We start from the raw sequence: 25,127 nt of genomic DNA, 5'->3' as shown, positions 1-25,127 counted from the left end.
GGCCTCCTTTGCAATGCACTCATACATACACATACAAACACACCAACACACACACACACTAAAAATAAATGTGTTAAATCTAAATATGTATACCAGTAAAATGTGGTATGTTGTAAAACAAATGATTGAAGATCAAATATTTAGTCAACTATATAACTTCCACCAAATGTATCCAAGTACAGTACAGTGTTTTAACATGAACTTGGAGGGGTTGAGACAGGGTTTCTCTGTGGCCTAGGTCTTGTAGACCAGGCTGGTCTTGAGCTCAGAGATCCACCTGCCTCTGCCTCCCGAGTGCTCGGATTAAAGATGTGCACCACCACTGCCTGGTTTAAAATGAGCTTTAACTCATTGTCTTATGCTATAAATATTTTAAGATGGGTCTGTTTCTATCTGTAATGTGAGACTTCTGTCCGTGGCTTTCCTCGCCTCCATTCTTTCTCCTATTGAGTAGTTGAACCAGTCACAAGACAGCTTCCCTAACCTTATACATGACAGGACTTCAGATGCATCTAATTCAGCATGCATTTTGTTTCCTATCAGAATTATAAAAATGAGGTCTTGAAACAAGTAGCTTGTTCATGTTTACACTGGCAAATTCAGAAACAAAACTCAGGAAGAAACTTTTTACAAAAAGTTACTTAATTCTGAATTTCAATCATCTGAAATAATTTTAAAACCCGATCTCTTAAACTACCACTCACTCACCTCTTACTTGCTGTTCAAAATTACATTAAAACCAGAAAGTATTCAAAACTATTGGCCACCATGCAATTAGCAATTACTTCAAATCCAAATCCACACACTGATTATTCAGTATAGGCTTAAAAAAATTGCTAGCTGTAAAGCAAGTTTAGTGGCCTTCTAAAACACTACCTACTAACCTCAACCAGCAAAGCATCACGTTAGAGATTGACAGCTTAAATTCTGTTCTGTTTAGGGGGACTCTAAAAGATCCCTTCTTTTGTTCTACTAATACCGCTGTTTATTGCTGGCCATTTAGGGGAGGAGTACTACTGGGGATGGAACCTGGCACTTTCTGCCCCCTAACCACTATGCCCAGCCTCCTCCTACCACTTAAGAACTTCCTATTTTTTGTTTTGAAAACATCTTTTATTAGTTTTTCTTTCTAATTGAGTGCAGGTTTCTGTGGCAGCCAGAAGTGGGTTTTCTATCTCCTAGAGCTGGATGGAATATCAGGTAGTTATGTATTGTCTAACATAGGTACAGGGCACCAAATTCATGTCCTCAACAAGAGCAGCCAGTACTCTTTTAACTGCTGAGCCATCTCTTGACCCCCTTAATTTTGTTTGAGACAAGGTCTTAGTAAAATGTCTAGGCTGGTCTCATACAAGTTCCTTCCACCTCTGTTTCCCAAGTAGCTGAAACATGACTGAAACACAGGGCTAGCAACTAGCTTAATACAAAAGCCTGCTCTACATATTGAGTTCTAGGGCAGCCAGGATACACAGGGAGACCCTGCCTTGGTGAGAAGAGAGACCAAAAGAAAGAGAGGGGGAATGAATGAATGATTTTGTACTCTGTTCTAGTGTGTTTTGGGGAAACTTAAGAGGGAACAGTAACTGTAAGGCCCTCCAGGATCAAGAGTGGCAAGGCCCCAACCCTGAGGACCTCCGAAAGACATGTTCCACCCACACAATACTCTAAAGGCTATGGCCCAGTCCCTCCAGATACAGGCAACCAAGCTCCACTCTGCAGAGTAAAAAGCCCAAGCTCAAGACTTTAAATCCCACCAATTCCACACTCTGAAAATCTCCACCCCCAAGAAATCCTACATAAACCCTTTCTTCTGCTAAGTTCTCTGCTGCTTGCCCAAGCAGAGGCAGCCACCTTTTCTTGCAGGTGACCCTGTTTGGACACCCCTTGGGGTAGGGGGCGAGAAGACGAAGTACCAGACACGGGTACTGGGAGTGGGTAACAGAATGCTGTTAGGCCTGCCTTTATACCCCTCCCATTGGCTCAGGCAGCTGACTCTACTGCCTTGTCCTTTTCTCACTGGTGCCTCCGGTCAGGTGTCTCTTCCTCAGCAATCTCTGGGCCTAGAGGCAGGCTTGGCTCAGGGAGGAAGTGCCTGCCATGCATGCTCATGCAGGCTGGCCTGGGCACCTGAAGCTTGAGTAGACTGGCCGGCAGTTTCTCCTACAACCTTCCCGAGTTTTTCCTCCCAACAAATATGAGGTTTGTTGTACGGTGTGACTTTGTGGTACTGCTTGGCTCCATTCTGCCAGATTACCTTTCTGTCCAAGCTTTAACACATGCATTGGGAAAACCTTCCTCCTCAGAGCTTTAACACTTAGGATAACAAAATGCATTCTTTTCCTGATGAAATTTAAAAAAAAACTCTAGAAACATACTACACAAATTTAACATTTTATTTGAACAGTCTGAGCACAAAGGATAAATGAATATATAGTGTAACCTGAGGACAAATAACTTATTTCAAGCTTCTAAAGGCGCTATTGGAAAGGGAAAACCTGGTTATTATGACCTAGTAATTCCTTATAACGGTGGATCTATCAACTATACATGACACGGCTCAAGAATACAACAGAAGCTGTCCTCTGGTACCCTTCACAAAGTAATAAAGAGTAATGAATTAGAGATAGAGGTTTCACAAACAGACCAACTTATGGTAAATTTTAAGAAAAACTATTAGAAGAAAACATATAGAACATAAAAAAAAACAATTTGAATAACATAATTTAAATAGTCAACGAACTCTGGCTTATACCAGGTGGCAAGATACTACAAGTTTTCATTCAAGTATCCACCAATCCAAGCTCTTTAACTCCAGCCCCCTCTCTCCTGACTTCTATGTTTTTAAAAAGGTATTTAAAAACCTATTTAAGACATGATTACTATAGTACACAGACTTGGGTGTTTAAGAAACTTAAGCTTTACATACTTTCCTATTACAAAAATAAAATAAATACATACATAGGCAAAGAAGTTTTACTTGTGTTTTATTGCAACACTAAGGAATATTCTATAGGATGTTAACCTTGCACACAAATATAAGACATCTTTGGGAAACAAATCTGCATTCCCTTATTACAAGGACAATACCCATTCTTCAAATGACAATACAAGTATGCTCTGCTTGATGGTAAAAGTCCTACTATCAATCAGAATTTGAAAAGTAATAATCTTTCTCTTCTTCATCTGATTCTATGGCATCAACGAAATACTTTGAAATAGCAGTGTTATCACCTAAATCTGTAAAGACAAATTTTATGAAACAGATTAATATATTACTGGTAATTTTAATAGAACTGAAAGCAACTCCAATGAACTAAATGGTAAGTGTGTCTACTTGAGAACCAGTTAATTTTAACACCATCAAATAGAGATCCTATTGTAATAGAAATAAGGTACAAAATAAAGAAATGCAATACCTTTGTTAAACAGGGCTTTTCGTATTGGTGTTGGAGATGACAAATCATTTTCAACCTACAAAAGAGGGTGTGTTAGTAGCAAAATTGTATCTCTTGTGATAAGGGAGTTGACTAGACAGTACAGTCCTACATAAAATCATAAAATCAAGTATGCTTAATCCCCAGAGGACTGTAAACATAGGCCTGTTATATCACTTTCAGTCACTAAAGCAACCACATTCTTGAGTTTATGCAGAACAAAATCCATAACTTAGTTTCTCACCGTTGGCAAATATTTATACATGTAAGAAAATAAAAACTATTAAAAAAAGAAAGAAAATATAAACTAATGCTACAGAAGGCAAAGAATCGTCTATAGCCTATAAAAGTTGGCTCAATGTACTCAGTACTTATCTTGAATAGAATGTATTATTATCCCTGTGAGATTATATAAGACATCATTTACTTCTCATAACCACTCAGTAGCAGGCCATTTTCATTATCTAAATATGCATAAATTAGAAAAGTCTAGTCACTTGCTTAGTGTAATGAGGCCACTGATAATTAGACCTTGAAATGAGTACTTTGAACACAAAATTCTTGGCTTTTCCTACACTAACACACTGGCTACAAATACCAGACTATGAAAAGAATTAGGTAAATCACAATTTTATAAACTGCTTAATTTGAACACATTAAGAAAAACAATCAAATAGGCACAATGGTAGGTGCCTTTAATCCCAACACTTGGGTTGCAGAGGCAGGCAAGAGTTCTCTGAGTGTGAGGCCACTAGACTTACAAAGGGAGTTCCTGGACAGCCAGGGCTACACAGAGCTATGTAGTCCTACCATGTCTCAAAACAATAACAGCAAAAAAAAACAAAAAAAGGAAAGAGAAAGAAAAATGCAGTTTCTTTCTTTTTTGGGGAGTGGGGTGGGGTTTCGAGACAGGGTTTCTCTGTGTAGCTTTGGAGCCTATCCTTGCTCTGGAGACCAGGCTGACCTCGAACTCACAGAGATCAGCCTGCCTCTGCCTCCCGAGTGCTGGTATTAAAGTCGTGCGCCACCAACGCCCGGCTGAAAAATGCATTTCTAATAGGAAAGACCCAACGATATATCAGAATTTACCTCTCCTCATTTAGTAGAGAAAACAATCAAGTGTATTAGTTTGCTATCCATGCTGATCCATGCTCCATAGATCAACAGAAAGGACATCACCTGGGATTATTAAAAACAAATTTCTCAAGCCTACTGCATCAGAATCTTAACAGGATCCTTAAGAGACTCCTAAGAATATTTAAATTAAGGAGACACTTACTTAGGGTACTTTATGAACAAAAACAAAACAAAACAAAAAAAACAGAAACAGACTAGAAGTCTAATCTTTGGGTTCCTATTTCAAGGCTTCCTAACAATGTTAATTTCAGGGCATTTTGCAAGAAATTTCCATTCTCATTAAGGAATATGGAGCTGGAAAAATCAAGTATCTGAAGATTACTGAGAAGCAGTCTGCTTAGTTCACTTATGAAATAGATTTCTTTTAAAGAAATGAGCCACTAGATGAATTTTAAACCAAGGTCTACCATGAAGCATTATTTACTATTTCTTGTGGCTAAGCCCATGAAGACAGATATGATTATATAACCCAATCTAAGAGGAGTTTTACTTAAGTAAATCTGGAGTATAAAGACTTTAAAGAGAGGAAGAGATGGCCATATCTAGCCTGAAGAATTACTTTACTAAATGAGTAATCTCACAGTTCATCTATGTAAATTATTCTTCAAAATTAGCTACTTTAAAAAAAAAAGTAGGTAAATTACCTTTTCTAGAATCTAAATACTTGGTTATCTATTACAAAAACATTCAGAAATTTAAATTAAAAAATTTGAAATTAAAAATTTTAAAGGCAATACAAAGAGATAAGAGGGTAGAAAAAAGATCCCAAATTTGAGAAAAGAAGGGTATAACAGAAGGTTTGGAGGAAAGAAAGGAGAGGGGGAAATGATATAATTACATTATAATCTAAAAAAAATAAAAGTTTTTTAAAAAGACTTGTTTTTTTGAGACCACAGACTCCTGACTGCTACTCCTGATCCTCTAGCTTCCACCTCCCAAGGGCTGGGATTGTAGGTCTGCACCAGCAGTCCCAGGTAAGGTGTGTACTTTTGAAATAGTACTGGAGATTGGACCCTCTGCCTATGGGCATACTAGACAAATGTTCTACTACTGAATCATGCTTCCAGATACAATAGAAGAGGTTTCTTTTGTCCAGGGTATAATTCGTTATTAAGGCAACCTTCAAATAAAGTTATTCTGTGTTTGAATTTTAAATACTGGAATGTAAAACAAAAATTGAGTCATTAAATCTAAAAGACTCTCGACCTGTTTCAAAGCTGTAAGAGATTATATGAAATTCTTATTTTATAAAGGCCATAAATCAGTAAGTCTGGAAAAAGTTGCTGAATAGATAGAATAGTTTTTATATTGCTTAAAATGTCCTTTCTGGACTGGTTATTTTCCAATTAGTTTCCAAATGAATTTTTAGCCCTTCTTATCTTGGTTCAATAGATTCAGTCTAGGAGCTGTCATCTATAATTCTAAAGTGCTTATGTATTTACTTCACTAACAACTTCATATCAGAGGGCAGAGACTGTTAGACAATTTCTAACTACCAGAGTTTAACACGCATTTATAACTTTTCTACATAAAAGTGTTGAACAAATAAAAACATACTTACTGTTTTTTTCCTAATGTTGCCCCAGGCAAGGCCTCCTTTACGCCTGCCAAATTTTTTAGCATTTTTTTGCATATGGAAAACATATTTATCATAATCATCACTGTATAAACACAAAATAATATCAAGATGTCAAGTCAGCATTATTATAACTTTATCCATATGTTGAATAGCAATTAATAAAAATCTAAAATTTACTTATATTCTCTCAAAAGAATATTCTAGGAAATTACTATTTGCTTATTGGTCACTATCCCATTGTGGTGGTTTGAATAAGAAGGGAGTGGTGTTACATGAGAAGGATTAGGAGGGATGGCCTTGTTGGAGGAAGTATGCTACTGGGTGTAGGTTTTGAGGTTTCAAAAGCCTAAGCCATTGTATGTATTTCCCTGCTGCCTGCAGACCCAGATGTAGAACTCTCAGCTGCTTCTACAGCGTTATGCCTGTCAGCATGCTCCCACCATGATGTTAATGGACGAAATCTCCGGAACTGTAAGCAAGTCCCAGTTAAAGCCTTTCTTTTATAAGAGTTGTTCTAATCATGGAGTCTCTTCATAGCAACTAAACAGCAACAAAGACATCCATATAGGTTTATTCCTAAAACTCTTGACTTTCTGTCTTTGGCATTTCCCATTCACTTTCATTAATCTAAGTCAGATATCACAGTTGATCACTTCGAGGCTATGATGTACAAAAACTATCAATTTACATCTTTCAGTTATATCAAGTTTCCAATCCAACTTAGCAAGTCTTTTTCTTTCTAGATAATTGTGTTGCTTGTGTTCTCTATACTCACTGTGCAGAGTCTAGTTTAGCAAAGATGACTGGTCTGTAATCTACATACAAAAGCTGAAATCAAACAGATGGTTATTTGCATCCTCTCCCTTGGCATCAAGATCTTATATGTATAATCTATTAGGTTTTTTCCTTATTGATGATTTTGGAGCAGCTTCAAAAATATGACATGTAAGATATATATCTTAATCACAAGCATTGCTGTGCAAATGAATAAACCAACCAGCTGCTAATATACTGCTTGGTGAATGACAGGTCTACACAGATTAATACCCTACAATAGACCTATAGTTCTACTTTCCAAATGATTGTTTTGTACAACAAAAGTTAAGTTTTTCACTTTAAAAGTTTTAAAATTGTCATAAAAAGCAACCATATACAAACTACGCCCCCTTTCAAATTTTGAGACAGTGTCTTACTATGTAGCCCTGATGTCCTCAAACTCTGATCTGTCTATCTAACTTCCAAGGGCTGGGGTCAAAGGCATGTACCACCATACTCAGCAAGCTAACTTCTAGCAGCCTTGAACAATGAAACACTTAAGTAGGATTCTGGGTCAAAGTTCAGTTATATTAATAGTTACCAACAAATGCAGCTGCACAGATATTGATGTGTATTTTTTCATTAATATGCCATGAAAAAGGTTACTGATTGTTAATTAGCAGTAATGCTAAATATATTTGAGAAATGAACATTTTTTTATTGTTACATTCTTTTTAAAAGATTTTGTAGTATTAAGTTTTAATCATGTGTGCATGTGGAAGCAGGAGGGTTATACACAGCAGTTCCTTGCTCATGGAGGCCAGAAGACATAGTCAGAACACCTGGAGCTGGAGTAAATAAATTAGTTGAGAACTGCCTGACCTGAGTGCTAGGAACCTAATAAAGGTTCTCTGCAAGAACACTAAGTTCTCTTTACCATTGAGCCATTTCTACAGACCAAGTATAACATTCTTCTCTGTTTTTATATTGTTTACAGTGATTGGTAGCAGGTAAAACATAAAATTATTAATCTTTTCATTAGTGATTTCTGAATTTTGTATTTTTGTTACAAACACTATTAACCTGACAGTATAATACCACACAGCTTCACTAGTTTTTTTTTTTTATATATTTTAAATTTTTCAAGTAAAATTATTCTAATATTATGTACTGATTATATCCTTTAATTAATTTACTGAAACTATCCATCCTAAACTTTTAGAAGTACCTATTTTTCATTTTTTAAAAGATGATAACTCTTCCTCCTTGGTGCATTTATGTTTATCAATTCACAAAATATTTCAATGTTCTTGAATAAATGAAAAATTAACATCACATTCATATTTACCTTTTTACAGAGGCTAGCATACCAGGACTGACATGCTGACACTGTGGAGTGTCTGTCAATGGCAAAGTAATTGATAATGGAGATACTGGATTCCTTTCCATATCTAGCAGAAAATCATCATCTTGACTGTATTGAAAGCTCGGCAACTAGAAAAAAAATATTTCCAGCATGCACACTCAAAATTTTCTCATTACAAAATAATTTTGTGGATTTAAAAAACATAGACTACAAAGTCAAATTTCTCTTGTGGAAAACACAGCCTATTTCTAAAGGCTATGGAGAGCAGAGGTAGTCAACTATTTTCTAAACATCATTCAAGCTTTTAGGCTTTATAATTAACATAGTCTTTCCCAATTCCTCAAGCTTTTTATTGAAGTATGAAAGCTATAATATGAAAATAAATGAGTAGGGTTGTGTTCCAATAAAAGTTTGTTTATAAAGACAGGTAAAAGGACTAACAAGATGGCCCAGCCAGTAAAGGTCCTTTTGAAGCCAAATGACCTGAGTTTAATCCCTGGACTTATGTAAAGTTAAAGTCAGAGCCTAGGGCCTGGCACGTGTAACAACAAAGCAACATCCTTAGTCCCATATGTTAGCTTTAGATCCTGCAATTATACTTAATTTCTTTAGTTTTGAGGAGTCTTTCTACATATAAGATCAATTTTATAGCACTCATCCCATCTAACCTTATATACATTCTTCATGAGATTAAGCAGACTAATTATATTTTACAGACCTCAAAGCACAAAACAATTCATTTGTTATATGGGAGATTTTTCAACTGCCACAGCTGCACCACTTGTCTCCTGTAGTGCGGGGCCCTGTCTGGGTTCTGAAGCAACACTTGCAGTGCCGGGGCTAGTTGTTTAGCATGGCTGAGCCCCTGTTCTATAACAGTACACTGACATCTGTGAGGACCCAGAGATGGAGATTGAAAGGTCTCTATCCCCTAGAGCTGTGTGAATTCCAATTGCTCTCTAAATGTTCAGTTTCTAAGTCTAAGCTTTCAAAGTGCAGCTGTCTACCCTGTTGCTTTACTTATTCTTTGTGACAGTAAATGAGTATCATCTATCTTGTAATGTCCTTGGCCCATCTCTTCATTTTGGATTAAATACTCAAGAGCAGACCCTAGAAACTGGTAAGGACAGCATATATCAGCAGATCTCTTCCTATACTTTGTTCATGTATGTAAAGACTACACAGATCCTTGACTTAAATATTAGTGGTAAGTATTTAACAATATATAAAAGTGGAAAACATCAAAATCAGTATAAAATGCAGATTTGGGGGCTGGAGAGATGGCTCAGCGGTTAAGAGCACTGACTGCTCTTCCAGAGGTCCTGAGTTCAATTCCCAGCAACCACATGGTGGCTCATAACCATCCGTTATAAGATCTGGTGCCCTCTTCTGGTGTGCAGATATACATGGAAGCAGAATGTTGTATACATAATAAATAAATAAAATCTTTTAAAAATTAGTTATTAAAAAATGCAGATTTGATGCATTCAGCACTTACCAGTATTCTTTGTTTCTGCAAGGGTGTTGCAGTGAAAAAATCATCATGGTTATCTTTTGGCAACTGCTCCAGACAATCCCTCACTTGTCGTTTCCTTTTAAGAGTTCCCACTCTAGCAGTGATCTTAATAGTCTTTTTCTCATCAGCACTGTCTTTCTCACCTAAGAGTTAATGAAACATTTTGATAATGATCTGGTAATTTTACCTGCTTTATAAAATAGAAGTATCTCTTATCCTGTTTCCTACAGAACAAGTAATTTTTAAATACATTTTAAAATATTTATTTTATTTTATGTGTATGTGTTCTTTGCCTACATGTGAGTATGTGTACCACATGCATACTTAGCGCCTGTGAAGGTCAGAGGAGAGCACTGGACCCTCTGGAACTGGCATTATGGATGGTATAAGGCACCATGTGAGTTGCTGAGATCCAAACTCAAGCCCTCTGCAAAAGTAACAAGTACTCTTAACCTCCGGGCCATCTTTCCAGCCCCACTCTCACTGTTTAAAAAAAAGTGTTGTTTTAAGAATGATTTAATTCCCATGTATTTCCTTATACAGACTAAGGGTGGGCCTGCAAAATGACTGCATAGGTAAAGGTAGCTTCCTCCAAGCCTGACAACCTGAGTTCAATCCATGGGACCTGCATGGTGGAAGAGAACCAACTCCCTAAAGTTGTCTCTAACCTCCATGCTCATGTCTTGGCACACGCACACCAACAAGCATGCAAGCATACACATGCACATATACACATATAAACAAATTTGTAAAAAAATCAAATTAAGGGGCTGGAGAGCTGGCTCAGAGGTTAAGAGCATTGGCTGCTCTTCCAGAGGTCCTGAGTTCAATTCCCAGCACACACATGGTGGCTCACAACCATTTGTAATGATATCTAGTGCCCTCTTCTGGCCTGCAGGGACACATGCAGTCAGAATACTGTATACATAATAAATAAATCTTAAAATATTAAAACAAAAAAAAGGTAGGAGTCAGTCTCCCATCTAAAACTTTTATTCCTGAAGCCAAACCCCTAACAAAGCTCAGTAGGCACAGCTCAGACACAACAACAACAACAAAGTGTGGTGGCCTTAGAAACATGGCACCTTGATACAGGCCCATAGTCCAGCTACTTGGGAGGCTCTCTTGAGTTCAGTTTGGACAACAAACCAAGACCTTTGCCCCTCCAACAAATAAATTAAATATCACAAGGTGCTCTGTGTGTGTGTGTGTGTGTGTGTGTGTGTATCTCAGGTTGTTGACCTCTTTAATTATTGCTGGGTACAGGAAGATAAAAAAGCTCTTGGTCACATATTGGCTGTGGCTGATAATGAAGACATCACAAATAATTCTTCTTATATTGAGATGAATGCTGTTATTAGTTCATGTGATACTCTTAGGAAGTCCACAAAGACTAGAGAGTAGGTTAAAAATGTTAGGAGCCAAAGAGATCTACATAGTGTGTTCCAGAATAGTCAGGGTGGTGGTGATAGCTGGGTAGTGGTGGCGCACACTTTTACTCCCAGCACCGGAGGAGCCAGAGTCTCATGGATCTGTGAGTTTGAGGCCAGTCTGGTCTACAGAGTGAGTTCCAGGATTGCCAAGGCTAGACAGGGAAACACTGCCTCAGAAAAAAACAAAACAAAAACAACCCATACCCAATAAAGTTACTCTGTGAGATCAACTTGCTTTATTAGTCGATATTATGCAAGGACATTAGGTACTCTCTAAAGCTTACAATGGGGACTTCGAGCCAGAAGTGAATCTTAGATTACAAAAACAAAATTTGCTATTTTTTCATAAAGTATGACAGGGACTGTAAGCAAATGCTCAAGTTAAATTATACTCCCAGATACTGAATTATTTATCCAACTTCAAACTTACTAGAACAAATTCTGAGCAAAAGGCTACTAAATTATTATTGGTAGAGTTAACCACATTGGTTAAGGCTTAAAATATTATCTTTCAAGTTCTTTCTAGATTTTAAAATTCGAAAGAAACAATTGATACAAGATTCACAAATGTAAAATATAATTGGTAAGCATTTAGAAATATACACTATAAACACTCTGAGAAAATAATGATAAAAGTTACCATTTTGGACCTTGAAATTGGCTTGCTTTTTCTTTGAGACATGTTTTTGGGATCTTTTGCCTTGGGGTTCTTCTATGTATTTCCTCTGGCATTCCTCAGCAGTTCGAGAACCTACTGCCATAGCTACATCTGACCAAAAACCAGGCTTGTGCTTTGGAAGAGACGTAAAAGCACTATGGGAGACCAAAACCAGTTAAGGGAAAAAAAAAAATTCAAGTCAATAAAAACAATCTCCTGAGAGCACAGTGAGTCAGTGATATTTACCAAGTTGGAGAACAACTAGTCAGAAAATGATACCAATCTCTCTCTGTTCCATAACTTTCTTATTATAATGTAAATACAACATGAAGAAGACATAACTGTACATGTCTAGCAAAATGCTTGCAAACTGTTTCTATTAAATATGAAAGCTTTTCTAATCTTTCAACATTTCTCCCCTGAAATTCAACTATTCAATGATTTGATCTTTGAGGGAATTCTGGCATAAATTAACTTCTATATATTGTTTACCAAGTGTTACTAGTGCTAAGTCTGCTAGATGAACTCCTAGTTCTTACATAGTTTATGGTTAGGGGTGAATGGTCATGGTCATACATGATCAATGCATGACAAGGGCTTACATGGAAATATCACACATTAATACATACAACTGATGTTTTAATACTACTATTAATAAAAATGAAGCTGGAACACCTGTAATCCCAGCAGCACTAGGGAAAAGTGAGGCAAGACAATCAAAAGTTTAAGGAAAGTAATACTATGTCTCAAAAACAAGACATAAATACAAGGTAGTTCCAATTCATCCTATAAATGAAACTCTGAAAGTTCATTTGCAAATAACTGTTTAAAGCCTACCCTACTATTCCTACCTCCCTACACTCTCATTAAGACTATGTTGTGGTTAAGGTGAGGCAGTTCAGCCAGATGGTAATTAATTCAGTCAATTACCCTAAAATGGTACAGGGTTAATACTCCTTACCTCAGATACTTAAGACACACTGTTTCAGATTTGAGATTCATATACAATAACTTGGATGGGATTTAGTCAGAACATGAAATTAATTCATGTTCATATATATCTTCTACAAACCGATCACAGGTGCTTATAGTTTTGTTTTGTTGACAGCTGGGAAGCATTCTACCATTAAGCCATATCAACCTCTAGAAGATAATTTCATATAGTCATTTTTAATGTGTCTTATGTTCTACTGTGATTCATCATCATAAGAGGTTAAGCATAGTATTTTCCACTAGTGTTATTTGTTGGCACAAAGAATCTAAGATTTTGGAGCTTTAAGATTAGGGATAATTAGCTAATATAATATTATTCCAACTTTAATCAAATTTCCTAGTAGTGTATAAAGCTATTGACAAATCTAGGACTGTTTATATTCTAAATGAACTATTTTTCATTAAAGAATAATTCTTAATGCATTTAAAAGTCAGTAATTATCAATTACTTCCAGGTTATTCCAGGTAAAGTAATAAAGCAAATTTAATATGTAATCAAAGCTGAATAAAACCCTTGCTACAACTCATGGCGATCCCCTGACTGACATTAGTCTGCCACATTCGCACTCTTTCTTCAACTTTAGTATTCCATTCATTCTAGCCTTTTGGTCAAAATTTCTAAATATGTTCTCTTCTTTCTAAATGCCCTTTCTTCAATCTTTGGCTCACTTTTATCTTTTGCCTCTTAGTTCACCTACTCATCTAAACTAGGTCAAACTACCTTTATAGTCTCATCAACACATATTCTCATAAACTTGTTACAGTAACTACTATATATGCTAAACATCTATCTTCTAGGTTATAAACACAATAAGAAATACAAAGCAATGAGCTGATTATTAAAAACTACTTGAAGATTTCAATTCACAAAGTCAGACAGGGAAGTAACTGCATTTTCCAGATGCTCATCAATCACTGGGGAAGACTAGAATAGGTTTTGGTGTGGTGCCACAAGGGGACTGGATTACAGACAAGGAAGAAAAGCAAAAGAACTGAGAATTAGAAAGGACAAACAAAATTTGCCTGAGGGCCCATTTCTTGATCACTTTTAGCCTTAAATCTAGCTTAGATGGGGATACAAAAGGGGAAAAATGGACATTCACCCCAGGTTTGGTGATATGTAACATTCCAGACGTTTCCAATTGAGCCCCATCAGTTTACTTTGCTAAACTGACAAAAACGTCCAAGCATTCTGTCTTGGTTTTAACCACACAGTCCAAGAAACATAGCACACTTACTTTACCTTACTAGAAATAAAGTCTTTACAGTCCAGAAATGTTACTATCTCTTGAGGAGTGAAGAGTTAGCTGAGAAATCATTAAATAAGGCCCTTCCTGCTGCTATAACCATTCTGCAGATATTCCAGAGACAAAACTACTTACCGATGAAGCCTCTGCAATTCTTGTTCATTCCATTCCTCATCATCAATTAAACCAGGTAGATAGTGGCCTAACAGACGCTCGTTCCTTGTATCAGATCCCTTAACTTCAACTGGAAAGTCCTTGCTAACACCAGATTTTGGAAGAGTTTCTTTAGCAGAAGAACTAGGTTTCTTGGATTCAATATGAGAACCAGTGTCACCTTTAGAGTATGAAACCAGTAGGATATCTTTTGTGACATTGCATATGTTCTTTCTCTCGTCAGTCAGCCTTTCTTTGGTGTTTTTTGCTCTGGTTTTACTTCTGATCTCTATTTCATTCTCATTACATGACAAAAGTGATGAGCACTGGCTATAAGATGATCCGGCTGCTTGACTTTTGGTTTTCAATTTCGAGGGCAACTTATAATTCTTCTTAAAATCACTGGTGACCATTTGCTTATTTTTAGAGCAAGGTATCTGAATTTTCTGTCTGACAGTCAGTATATCACATTCACTGCAATCTTCTTTGGGGTAACTTTTATAACTCACATTGTATTCAAAGGTCTCTGAGGACTTATGGGTAGAACTTACATGCACATCTGACTCACTGTCTTCTTCAGGCTTTGATTTGAAAACATCTGGTACTCCTTTGATACAGAGATTGTGCTCCATACATCTTTGCTCTATCACCTGTCTAGTTTTAAGTGGTGTTACTAAAACATACACTTCCTTCTGATTCTGATGCAGGTGTTTTCTGTCTTTGTCAGAGGCAGTCGGTTCTGGTGATTTCAGGGCATCAACGGGTACACTTAATACTTCAGTACTCTCTTTTTTCATTGAACAAAACCAAACCAAAACCAAAATCTCTTAAGTACAGAAAAAAAAATACTTTTTCAAAATAAAACAATTTTCCCCACAGGTTACACAAAAGCACTGGTCTATTTAGATCACTCCTAATTCAAATGTAAGCATTTGGTTATTTACACAACCCTGCCAAGGGCTTCCCAGTTTACTGGCATACATGTAAGCTTTTCTACCTGCTCTTCAATATACTTTCAATCTTTCACTGACCTCAAATTAGAACCATTCTCTATGGGTATTAGAATACCTATTTTTCAAATCTGCTTGGGCCTGAACATTGTTTACTTTCCCTGAAAAGTTTCCTGTAGTGGTTTGAAGCAGAATGGTTACCATAGGCTACATGTTTGAATGACAGTTAGTGGGACTGTTTTGAAGGTGTGTCACTGAAGACCAGGCTTTGAGGTTTCAAAAACCCATGCCATTCCCAGCTAGCTCTCTGTCTCATGCCTGAGGGTCAGATGTGAACTCTCAGCTCCGGCTCCAGCACCATGCCTACCTAATGCCATGCTCCCTGCCATGACAGACATGGACTATCTCTGAAACTAGAAGCAAGCCCCCCAATTACATGCTTCTTTCTATCAGTTGACTTGATCATGGTGTTTCTTCACAGCAATAGAACTAAGATACTTATTTAAGAATAATAAATCACCACACCATCATAACAAAATGCTGAAACTATGTACACATATCACGCCGTAAAAGATAAACAACAAAATAAACAATTGTCAGTAATGGTGGGGGAAACTGCAAAATTATAATTTATTTGATTAGTACCATTATCCTATTGAAAAGAAATCAGATAAATTTCTGCAAGATTTTTCACGAATATCATAGATTTACAAAGTATTTTCTTCCATTTCCTTACATAAATCAAATAAAGCATTCAGTTAGATCATTTCATTCTACTTAATAATCTCAATAAACAGCCAGGCAGGGGTGGCAGTGGTGGCACATGCCTTTAATCCCAACACTTGAGAGGCAGAGGCAGAGGCAGGCAGATCTCTGTGAGTTTGAGGCCAGCCTGGTCTACAGAGTGAGTGCCAGGAGAGGCTCCAAAGCTACACAGAGAAACCCTGTCTCAAAAAACTAAATCATCATCATCATCACAATAAATATTCAGCCTCTCTCTCTCTCTCTCTCTCTCTCTCTCTCTCTCTCTCTGTCTCTCTCTCTCTGTCTCTCTCTCTCTCTCTCCCCCCCAAGACAGTTTCTTTGTGTAGCTTTGTAGACCAGGCTGGTTTTGAACTTAGAGAGATCTGCCTTCCTCTGCCTCCCGAGTGCTGGAATCAAAGGCATGCATCACCAACACCCGGCTCATTCAGTCTCTTTTAGGTACTTTAAATTAACTTGGTTAAATCTAGTAGCCTAGACAGTACTGTATTCCTCACCACTTTTATGAATTTTGATAGTTGCTCTTCATTCTCATTTTTCAGTTATAGTAAAATATACCACTAGGCCCATGAATTTATCAAAGCATGAAATCTTGAACTTGTTAGTTTTCAGAGAAAAGGCACTTTAAACTTTGGTATACAAACATTTAATTACTCTGAAAAATCAACCTTTAACAAACTTTAACTATGGCATTAATTTCATAACAGGAAACATTACATATGAGCAGATTTAAAGCAATATATAACTTTCAGAGATAGTTACTTAGGGATCATTTTTAAGACAAACCTATAAATAATATATTTAAAGTAACATGTTATTTCATTAAATAATCATTTTATGCACAAATAACTACTTTAAACCATTAACATATTTACCATTTTACATTAAGAAACTTAAAAAGATCATTTATTATGTTAAAAATTATTTTAAACAGTTACTATCCTAGTCATTACACAACTACCAAAGATATTACCTTGCTTCTGACTTCGAATTTTCTCTTCATTTATTTCTTCAGAATTATCAAAGTTTTTTGAAGGACATTTTCTGCAATCTTCTTTTTCAGTTAATTCCTTCAAAGTAAATAATGTACTTTTAACAACTACAATGTAGATGTGATTGTGGGCATTTCCATAGCATGCATAAAGTATTGAAAAATTTTAGGTACTTGCTATTCTACAAATTTCATTAGTAAAGCATTCACAAAGTCCTGTTGGAACTTAACTTTAGAAGTAGAACACGTGGTTACATGATCCTACAAAAGTCTTATTTGCAATTTTACTTTTTAAAAAATATTTACTTTTTAATTTATGTGCATGTGTCTAAATATATGCCATGTGTATAAGTGTGTCCAAAGGAGGCTAGAAGAGGGCTTCAGACCCCCTGAAGCTGGAGTTAAAAAAACTTTGAGCTAACTGATAAAGGTTATGGTCACAAAATAAAATACTGGAAAACAGGAGGCATCCCTAACCACAAAGACCATATCTGCAGTTTTTCATGTACTTTTTAATGCTTTATCTAAGACTTTACTCTCCTTTTGCTATTGTTGCTGGTACTTTTTTAATGAAAAATGTAAAACAAAATAAAAATCTCTAAGTGCATAAAAGATGGCTCAGCAAGTACAAAGGCTGATCCTCTGAACTTGCATGAGAACACTGCCTCCTGCAAACTGTCTTCTGATACACAATTGCTTGAGGTAGCACACATATACCCTGCCCTTCAAATAAATAAATGTAAGTTTTAAAACAAAATAAAATATAACACCATGGGAATTAAAGTTAAAGCTAACAGAGTTTTCTAAATTGGAGTTGAGGCCATCAAAGGAGACAGACTTAACAGAATTTTTCCTACTGCCTAGAGATGTGAACTGTGGTTATTTGACTGCAGGCAGCTATAAAAGATAATTACATTGTATCCAGACATTCAAGATGATAAAAAAAGTTACTGAAATTTTATCCTATGGACATTTTTGTAAACTATATACTTAAAAATTTAGGAGTACTGATACAAACCAAGGGTATATCTCTCATACATAGCAAATATTCTACAAACGGAAGTATATCCCATCCCTATGATTTTTTTCTCTATCATTTATCATACATGGTCCCTGTCACAAACACCTGTTTAACTTCAACAGCAGTTCCCTCAAAAAATAATTTTTGCTGCTCAATGTGAGCTTCTCCTTTCCTAACTTCTTAAACACTGGCTCAAAGAACTCTGGGTCTATTTTCCTGAAACAATTCTTGGAATTCTTAAGATCTGAAATAGAACCCTTTTGACTTTTGCAGTTTCTGATTTAGGATTGATCAATATAAATGACAATTAATCAAAAAGAAATTGTATCTTTTGATGCATCCTGAAACTTTTCAGGTACCACATTATATTCCTAAACATCAGGACCTTACTTAACTAAGTTATATATGCCATTATTTAAATAGTATTACTTACTTGGTTATTTAAGAGCCTTAACTGTGGCTTATTTCTACAATTATTATATCCAATGTTTATTTCCGCAGCTCCTGGCAACCCATCGTGCTTATTTTTCTTCATTTCTGTGAATTCAAAGACCTAGCGTTAAGTAATTACAAAGAAGATTCAGTGTTTTTCAGCAGTTTACGGTGTTCTGTGCCTGTGCTGCCATCACCCTGGAGATTAAGGTGGAGTGTTAGCAATATAAGAGACTATCTCAGGGAAAGGAGGGAGGAAGGGGGGAGGAAGAAAAACAAGAGAGTGAGAAAGAGGGAGAGGAAGGGAGGGGAAGAAAAATGGATGGAGGAAAAAGATAAGCTGCTTTGCCATATTAAAGAATTAACTATGGAAAGAAAGATCTGTGAAATGAAATGTCTTATACATTCACTATAATTTGATCACAATAAAATATTTTTTGTAGGACAGACTACTCTCTATAGAGTATGGTTTAGTTTAAATCCCTTTTATTTTCCTAAAATAAAAATAAATAAATAAAAATGAACAATAATATTGTTTATACCTGCCTTGAATCCCTTATTATATCTAATAACAGATTAGTATAATTTTCTGAATTTATACCTATACATCCAAACTAAATAGAAAGCTAATGATTGTTTTTCCTTTATTTAAGTATGAAATTATGTTTCAGTTAATTTATATGCTTCAATGTATAATTAAATCCACATTATTTTCCGCAAAATCAAATTTTACAATATTTTGTGGAGAACTTTTATTTTCTCCATAGGAGTGTCGTAGCTCATGGGCACCCACACTCACAAACACTAATTCAAAAATTAATTAATTAAAATAAGGACTTTTGTTTAGCTGCTATTTTTGCTTTTTATGGCTGGATTTTGTACTATAGACCAGACTGACCTTGAATTCTAGATGTTCCTGATTCATTCTTCTAAGTGTTGGGATTAAAGGTATGTGCCAAAACATCTGGCCCTAAAGGTATTTAATTACTCCATTAGAAACTGTAAAGATACACAACAGATGGCTCTGACCCTTGAGATTACTATATAGTATAGGAAGCTAATACTATAGTAAATCCTTCATAAGATGCTTATGTAAGTGCTATAAACAATTTTTTAAGCTACAATACTATGATAAAATGGTTACAGCACTACATATGGAAAATTAGATAATTAAAATAATCATGTCATTTTACATTATTATGGGTTGGCACATTTATATAACCTCAGTTGTTTAATGTGAGGCACAGTTAAGGGTTGTTTTTTTCCACTTCAATTTTATGGATATGCAATGGCTTCAGAGGCCAGAAGAAAATATTAGATTCCCTGCAGCTGGAGATACAGGCAGTTGTGAGCTGCTTGATATGGGTGTTGGGAACTGAACTCAGATTCTCAGCAAGAACATTTCATGTTCTTAGCCACTGGGCTATCTCCAACCACGGTTTTTCATTATTTTCTTGTAGAAAATGTAATAATATATTGGTAACACATCCCACTTGCCTCATGTTTTCTATAACATTTGTAAGCAATCATATTTACAACTCAGCTCTCTTTCCCAAGAAAATAACTCAGGGTTATTTTTCATTTTGGAATTTAAAAAGGAGGGTAGGGTGGGCAACAATAAGTAATATAGTCCCAGGACTCCAGAAGACGTAAATGTTCTAGCAAAGTCAATAACCAACCTACCAATCTTAAACAAAAGAAACAAAACAAAACAAAACAAAACAACAACAACAAAAAAACCAACAGTGACTTTTGTAAAAAGGAAGGATTGAGAAAGATCTAAATCTTTGGTAAGTGAAATTTTTGCTTTTTTTTTTTTTTTTTTTCCTGAGACAGGGTTTCTCTGTGGCTTTGGAGGCTGTCCTGGAACTAGCTCTTGTAGACCAGGCTGGTCTCGAACTCACAGAGATCCACCTGCCTCTGCCTCCCGAGCGCTGGGATTAAAGGCATGCGCCACCAACGCCCGGCTGCAATCTTTCTTTGAACTAAAAAAGAATTAGAAAAGTTCAATGAGAAAGGGAGTTCCACTGATATAACAACATTAGAGTGAGATGCAGTGTATTTACATCGAACATAATACCGTTAGCAAAAACAATCTGCAATTCTCACAAGTTTTAAAATTGGGCACAGCTCTTAGCTACAAAGTTAAGGTAAAATCCAAGAAATGTGCATAACAGATTTCAGTTAACTTTTATCATCTATATAATTCAGAGGACTATAAGTTACTCCTTGTATATTATTAATGAGAGGAAGGTAGTGTTAGATGTAGAGTATAATGTCAGAAAAGAGCTGACATAGAACAGTTCTGCCAACTACCTCTATGGCACTTGCCAGTCATGAACCTATGCCAGTTCCTCCACAAAAACAAATATAGATACTTGTCTCTACTACATGATTGCTGGTAACCTAAATATAATCTTTTATTGACCGGGGTTTTGGCATTGTGATTAAAGGTTTATCCATGAAATAAAAAGCAATAATGATGATGAGCAACAGTCTGCAGAGTAGTGAAAAAGCAGGAATTTCAAGGTACTATTTAGTCAAAGAGCATCACACTACATATTATCTACAACATATGGTGTTAAACTTATTAAGACTCTACCACAGTAGCAACAAAGAAAAATTCAAACATACCCAAGTTATCATTAGTAAGGTCATAAGTGATGTTGGCCTTCTGGAGGACATCTGTCTGTTTATCTTTTGCATCATTATTCATTGATTTTTGTTTTTCATGAAGTCTTGCAGTTTTCTGACTGGTCTCATTCCTGTTCTTTTCTCCAGCCCTAAAACAATTGTGTTATTTTTTTTTCTCTAATATTGGTTCTCAAAAAAAAACTGAAAACTTCAACCCACAAATAATAGAATGATCAAGGAGTTCAAGGCCTGTCTGGGCTACACATTGAGATTAACGTGTTACAGGAGACCCTTTTCAAAACACAAAAGCACAAAAACAAAAGACGGGGCTGGAGAGATGGCTCAGGGGTTAAGAGCACTGCCCATTCTTCCAGAGGTCAAGTTCAATTCCCAGCAACCACATGGTGGCTCCCAAGCATCTGTAATTCTGTAATGTAGTCTGGTGCCCTCTTCTGGCCTGTAGGGACACATGCAGGCAGAACACTGTATATCATAAATAAATAAATAAATAAATAAATAAATAAATAAATAAATAAATAAATCTTTGAAAAAAAAACCCAATTATTTAAGCAGATTGAAGAAAACTACAGGACAGGATTATAAAACACTATTGTGCATTTTCCTATTTTTGTAAATAATGTTTACTGAAACACAGTCATGCTCATTCAATTTACACTTGAATAAGCTTTTCTCTTGAAAAGACAAATTTGATTGGTTGAGAAAGAAGTTAACATGTCCGGAAAAATACCACTTGGCACTTTACAGGAAAAACAAGTCACCAATTCCTACTATAAGTTACTTGTGCTTGGATAAAATTTAAAGCTCTTTATCTCCTACTGGCTCCCAAAGAACAAGAACTAATAAAATTTTACTTTCAATGTCTGCTATGTACTTGGCAGGTAACACTCAAAAACTACTGAAAATAATGGAGAAAAATTAATCAAGAACTTCAGACCAATATTTGACAACTACACACCATTCAAAGGGTAGGTGATTGAATTCTCCTTAACATATGGCTCAGATTTTGTTTGCTTTTGAACTTACTCAACATGACAGAAATTCCAATAAAGCATTATTTCTAAAACACCTATGATCACAAAATACTCCAAAACTAGCACATCAACACAAAAACCCAACAAATGAAAACCACTTTACATTGATTACAGAGGCATATACACATGAAAATGAGTGTTATATTCTGTATCTAAAGTGAGTACATGTTAGGGAACATAACTTATACCTTGATGAAGCCGATTTAAAAAACAAAAACAAAACAAAAAAAAAAGTTAAGGACACTTTACCTTAATTGTTCTAGAAAATGATCAATGTGTTCCTTCCAATTTCGGGGGAATCCAAACATAAATTTTCTTATGAGATAACAGGGATACCCTATTTAACAATAAGCAAAATAAATACATAATTTTTTAATTTAGAAAAAGAAAAAATTAAAATGATCCAAAAGCCCAGAATTTTAAAGAGCCATCTCTAACTCACTGTCAATCAATAAATGCATACTTGTTTTATTATATGATAAGTAATGCTGGAATACTGAGGACACATCAGTTAAGCAAATAAAAATTACTACATATTTGATGTCTAGCGTGTAAGAGCCAGGAAGTAAAATCCATTGCCAGACTGGTATTTACAGAAAAAGTGGCTAAGCATTTTCATGGGAGAAAGGGAGAGGACAATTTAAAAGGGGGTAGCCAGGGAAATTCTACTGAAATAGGAAGCCAAGTTCTGGGAACCTGGGAGAATGAGTCATGTGGCAATATAGAATTAGAATATTAGAAACAGGAAAATGAAAAGCCTGTGACAAGAAGACAACTGGTCTGTTTATGAACTAAGACTAGCAAAGCTGAACTGCCATGAGGAGTTAGTAGGAGGCATTTACTCAAAGAGGTAATAAAGGTAGTGGGGTATGTGGGACATTACAAGGGTTAGGGTCAATTTATGAGCCTGGGTATTTAAGAAAAAGGAAAAGCTTTGGAAAGATTGAACTAATAATGATACCCATTTACCTGCTTCTTTCATGGAAATCTGGTCTATCAATCCTTTTAATATATAAATGTTGCCCGATAATGTCCTAAGTTCATTGTGTCTAATCCGCTCTACAATTACATTACTATGCCAATAAACATCAGTCATATCTCTAGGGAAAAAAAGGATAAGCTTAGTAAGGAGAACATATTTACACTTTACAAGAAACTGATATACATGTAGAAGCATACAAATGTATATAATAAAGTGTAGTTATTTTGAGCCAGGTAATATATAATCTCAGCACGTAGTAAAAGACTGAGGCCATGACAACTAGGGCTTCTCGGTGAGATGAAGTCAGATCACCCTTGCAAAAGAAAAGTACTAATTTTGTACTTTCAGCTATGGCAACAATAAAGGCATTACTAACCTAATTACAAAACACTTGAGGGCTAACCAGTTCAGAACTCAACTGCTTGTCTAATGTAATCCTCAGAGTATATGCCAAGAACTATACTGTGGTCAATCAATCTATCTAATATAAAATATAGTGGTGCATGCCTTTAATCCCAGTACTCGGGAGGCAGAGGCAGGTGGATCCTTGTGTGTTTGAGGCCAGGCTGGTCTACAGAGTGCCAGGATAGCCTCCAAAGCTACACAGAGAAACCCTGTCTTGAAAAACAAACAAACAAACAAATAGCATTAGCAAGAAAACAGAAACCAACTGTCATCAAGTATTTGCTGTCGGCCAGAAATGTTATTTTTACTTACTCAGATGAGGTCTTGCTTTTTTTTGTTTTTTGTTTTTTCATATTTTTATTTAGTGTGCGTATGCCATGGAATTCTAAGGGGTCAAGCAAGACACAGCTTCTGGGGATCGGTTCTCTACTTCCAACATATGGGTCCCAGGGATCTTACTAAGATTGTACAACCTGGCAGCAGGCACCTTTGCCCTCTGAGGCATCTTGCTGGCTCCTGGGTCTTACTATGTTACCCAAGATAGCCTTGGACTTCTACATTCTCCAAGTACCTGAGATTATCGATTACATATGCACTCCTACTCCCTCCCTCCTGCTCCATGTTCTGAAATGCCAAGTAGATCACATAATTTTAAGGCATTTTTGTCTTTTCGTAACCATAAATACAAAGGCAAATGTTTTTAGCTTCCATTTTGTAAAGAGGTTTTAGTTGAGAAAAAAACATAAAGTTGCAAGTCACTGATCTAGAAATCTAGTCTTTAAATGAAACTAACAATAAATATAAAATTAGAACCAATTATGAAGATCTACTAGATAAGTGCCGAGCAATAAACACATACATGAGTTATAAGGAAGTTCTCTCAACTGAATCAAGACATGGTCTCTCTCAATAGCCCTGGGGAACTCTGTAGACGAGGCTGGCCTCAAACTCAGCTACAGCCTCTTGCCTCTAGAGTATTGGGATTAAAGGCTCACACCACTATAGCTTCATTTAACATTTAAATCAAACTCTAAAAGGCACTGCTCTTTAATACTGTAAATATTAACTCATTTAATACAACAACCACCTACAACAAAGCTGAGCACTAAGCATAAGGTGAAAGTTATCCTCAATGCATAGTAGTGCAAGGTCAACCTGGGCTACATAAGACTGTTAAAACAAGAAAAGCTTCTCACAGTGTTGGTCATAATATTATTACCAATGTATTAATGAAGAAATAGAGCTTCGCAGAGTATAAGCAACTTGTTCAAGTGACATTGGTAGTAAGCAACACTAATCGGACTCAAAAAGGCAATCTAGACATTGCATCCTAGACATTCTGGAAAAGGGAATAAGGCAATAAGATAGACAACTAGACTTTACATATCCAACCTTAGAAACCAGGATATTTCATATTGTTCTACTATAAGTCATTTTACTAGGGAGAAACTGAGTTAAACTCTACTTGTCTGACAATGTTTTCACTTCTGAGACAACCAAAATTATATAATATGCAACTACTTGACAGCTTTAAATAATTTTGATCCTTTGATGGATCAGTAATTTTCATCAGCTAACTTTAGCAGTTTATACCTCATGAGAATGTCTTTTGTACAAAGATGCTAT

The 25,127-nt window shown here is 35.9% G+C and overlaps 1 protein-coding gene across 4 annotated transcripts in view; it reads right to left on the bottom strand.

The window, feature by feature from the left end:
• Window positions 1–2,372: 2,372 nt before the first annotated feature.
• Window positions 2,373–25,127, bottom strand: part of Mis18bp1 (MIS18 binding protein 1) — a 35,485-nt gene continuing 12,730 nt past the window's right edge. For 2 of the 4 annotated variants that reach the window (XM_027416513.2, XM_027416512.2), the window contains exons 5-16: window positions 23,084–23,214; window positions 22,364–22,451; window positions 21,063–21,211; window positions 18,430–18,533; window positions 16,958–17,054; window positions 14,255–15,098; window positions 11,862–12,034; window positions 9,771–9,931; window positions 8,255–8,400; window positions 6,133–6,232; window positions 3,417–3,471; window positions 2,373–3,237 (exon numbers count right to left, since the gene is read on the bottom strand). In XM_027416513.2, the coding sequence (XP_027272314.1) occupies window positions 3,143–3,237; window positions 3,417–3,471; window positions 6,133–6,232; window positions 8,255–8,400; window positions 9,771–9,931; window positions 11,862–12,034; window positions 14,255–15,098; window positions 16,958–17,054; window positions 18,430–18,533; window positions 21,063–21,211; window positions 22,364–22,451; window positions 23,084–23,214 (2,143 nt within the window). In that variant the 3' untranslated portion in view covers window positions 2,373–3,142. The remainder of the gene's footprint in view (window positions 3,238–3,416; window positions 3,472–6,132; window positions 6,233–8,254; window positions 8,401–9,770; window positions 9,932–11,861; window positions 12,035–14,254; window positions 15,099–16,957; window positions 17,055–18,429; window positions 18,534–21,062; window positions 21,212–22,363; window positions 22,452–23,083; window positions 23,215–25,127) is intronic. The other 2 variants (XM_027416515.2, XM_027416514.2) reach the window with 2 other exon arrangements.

The sequence above is a fragment of the Cricetulus griseus genome, chromosome 5, assembly GCF_003668045.3.
Source record: "Cricetulus griseus strain 17A/GY chromosome 5, alternate assembly CriGri-PICRH-1.0, whole genome shotgun sequence".
Taxonomy (NCBI): Eukaryota; Metazoa; Chordata; class Mammalia; order Rodentia; family Cricetidae; genus Cricetulus; species Cricetulus griseus.
This window is presented reverse-complemented; position numbering and strand designations above follow the sequence as displayed.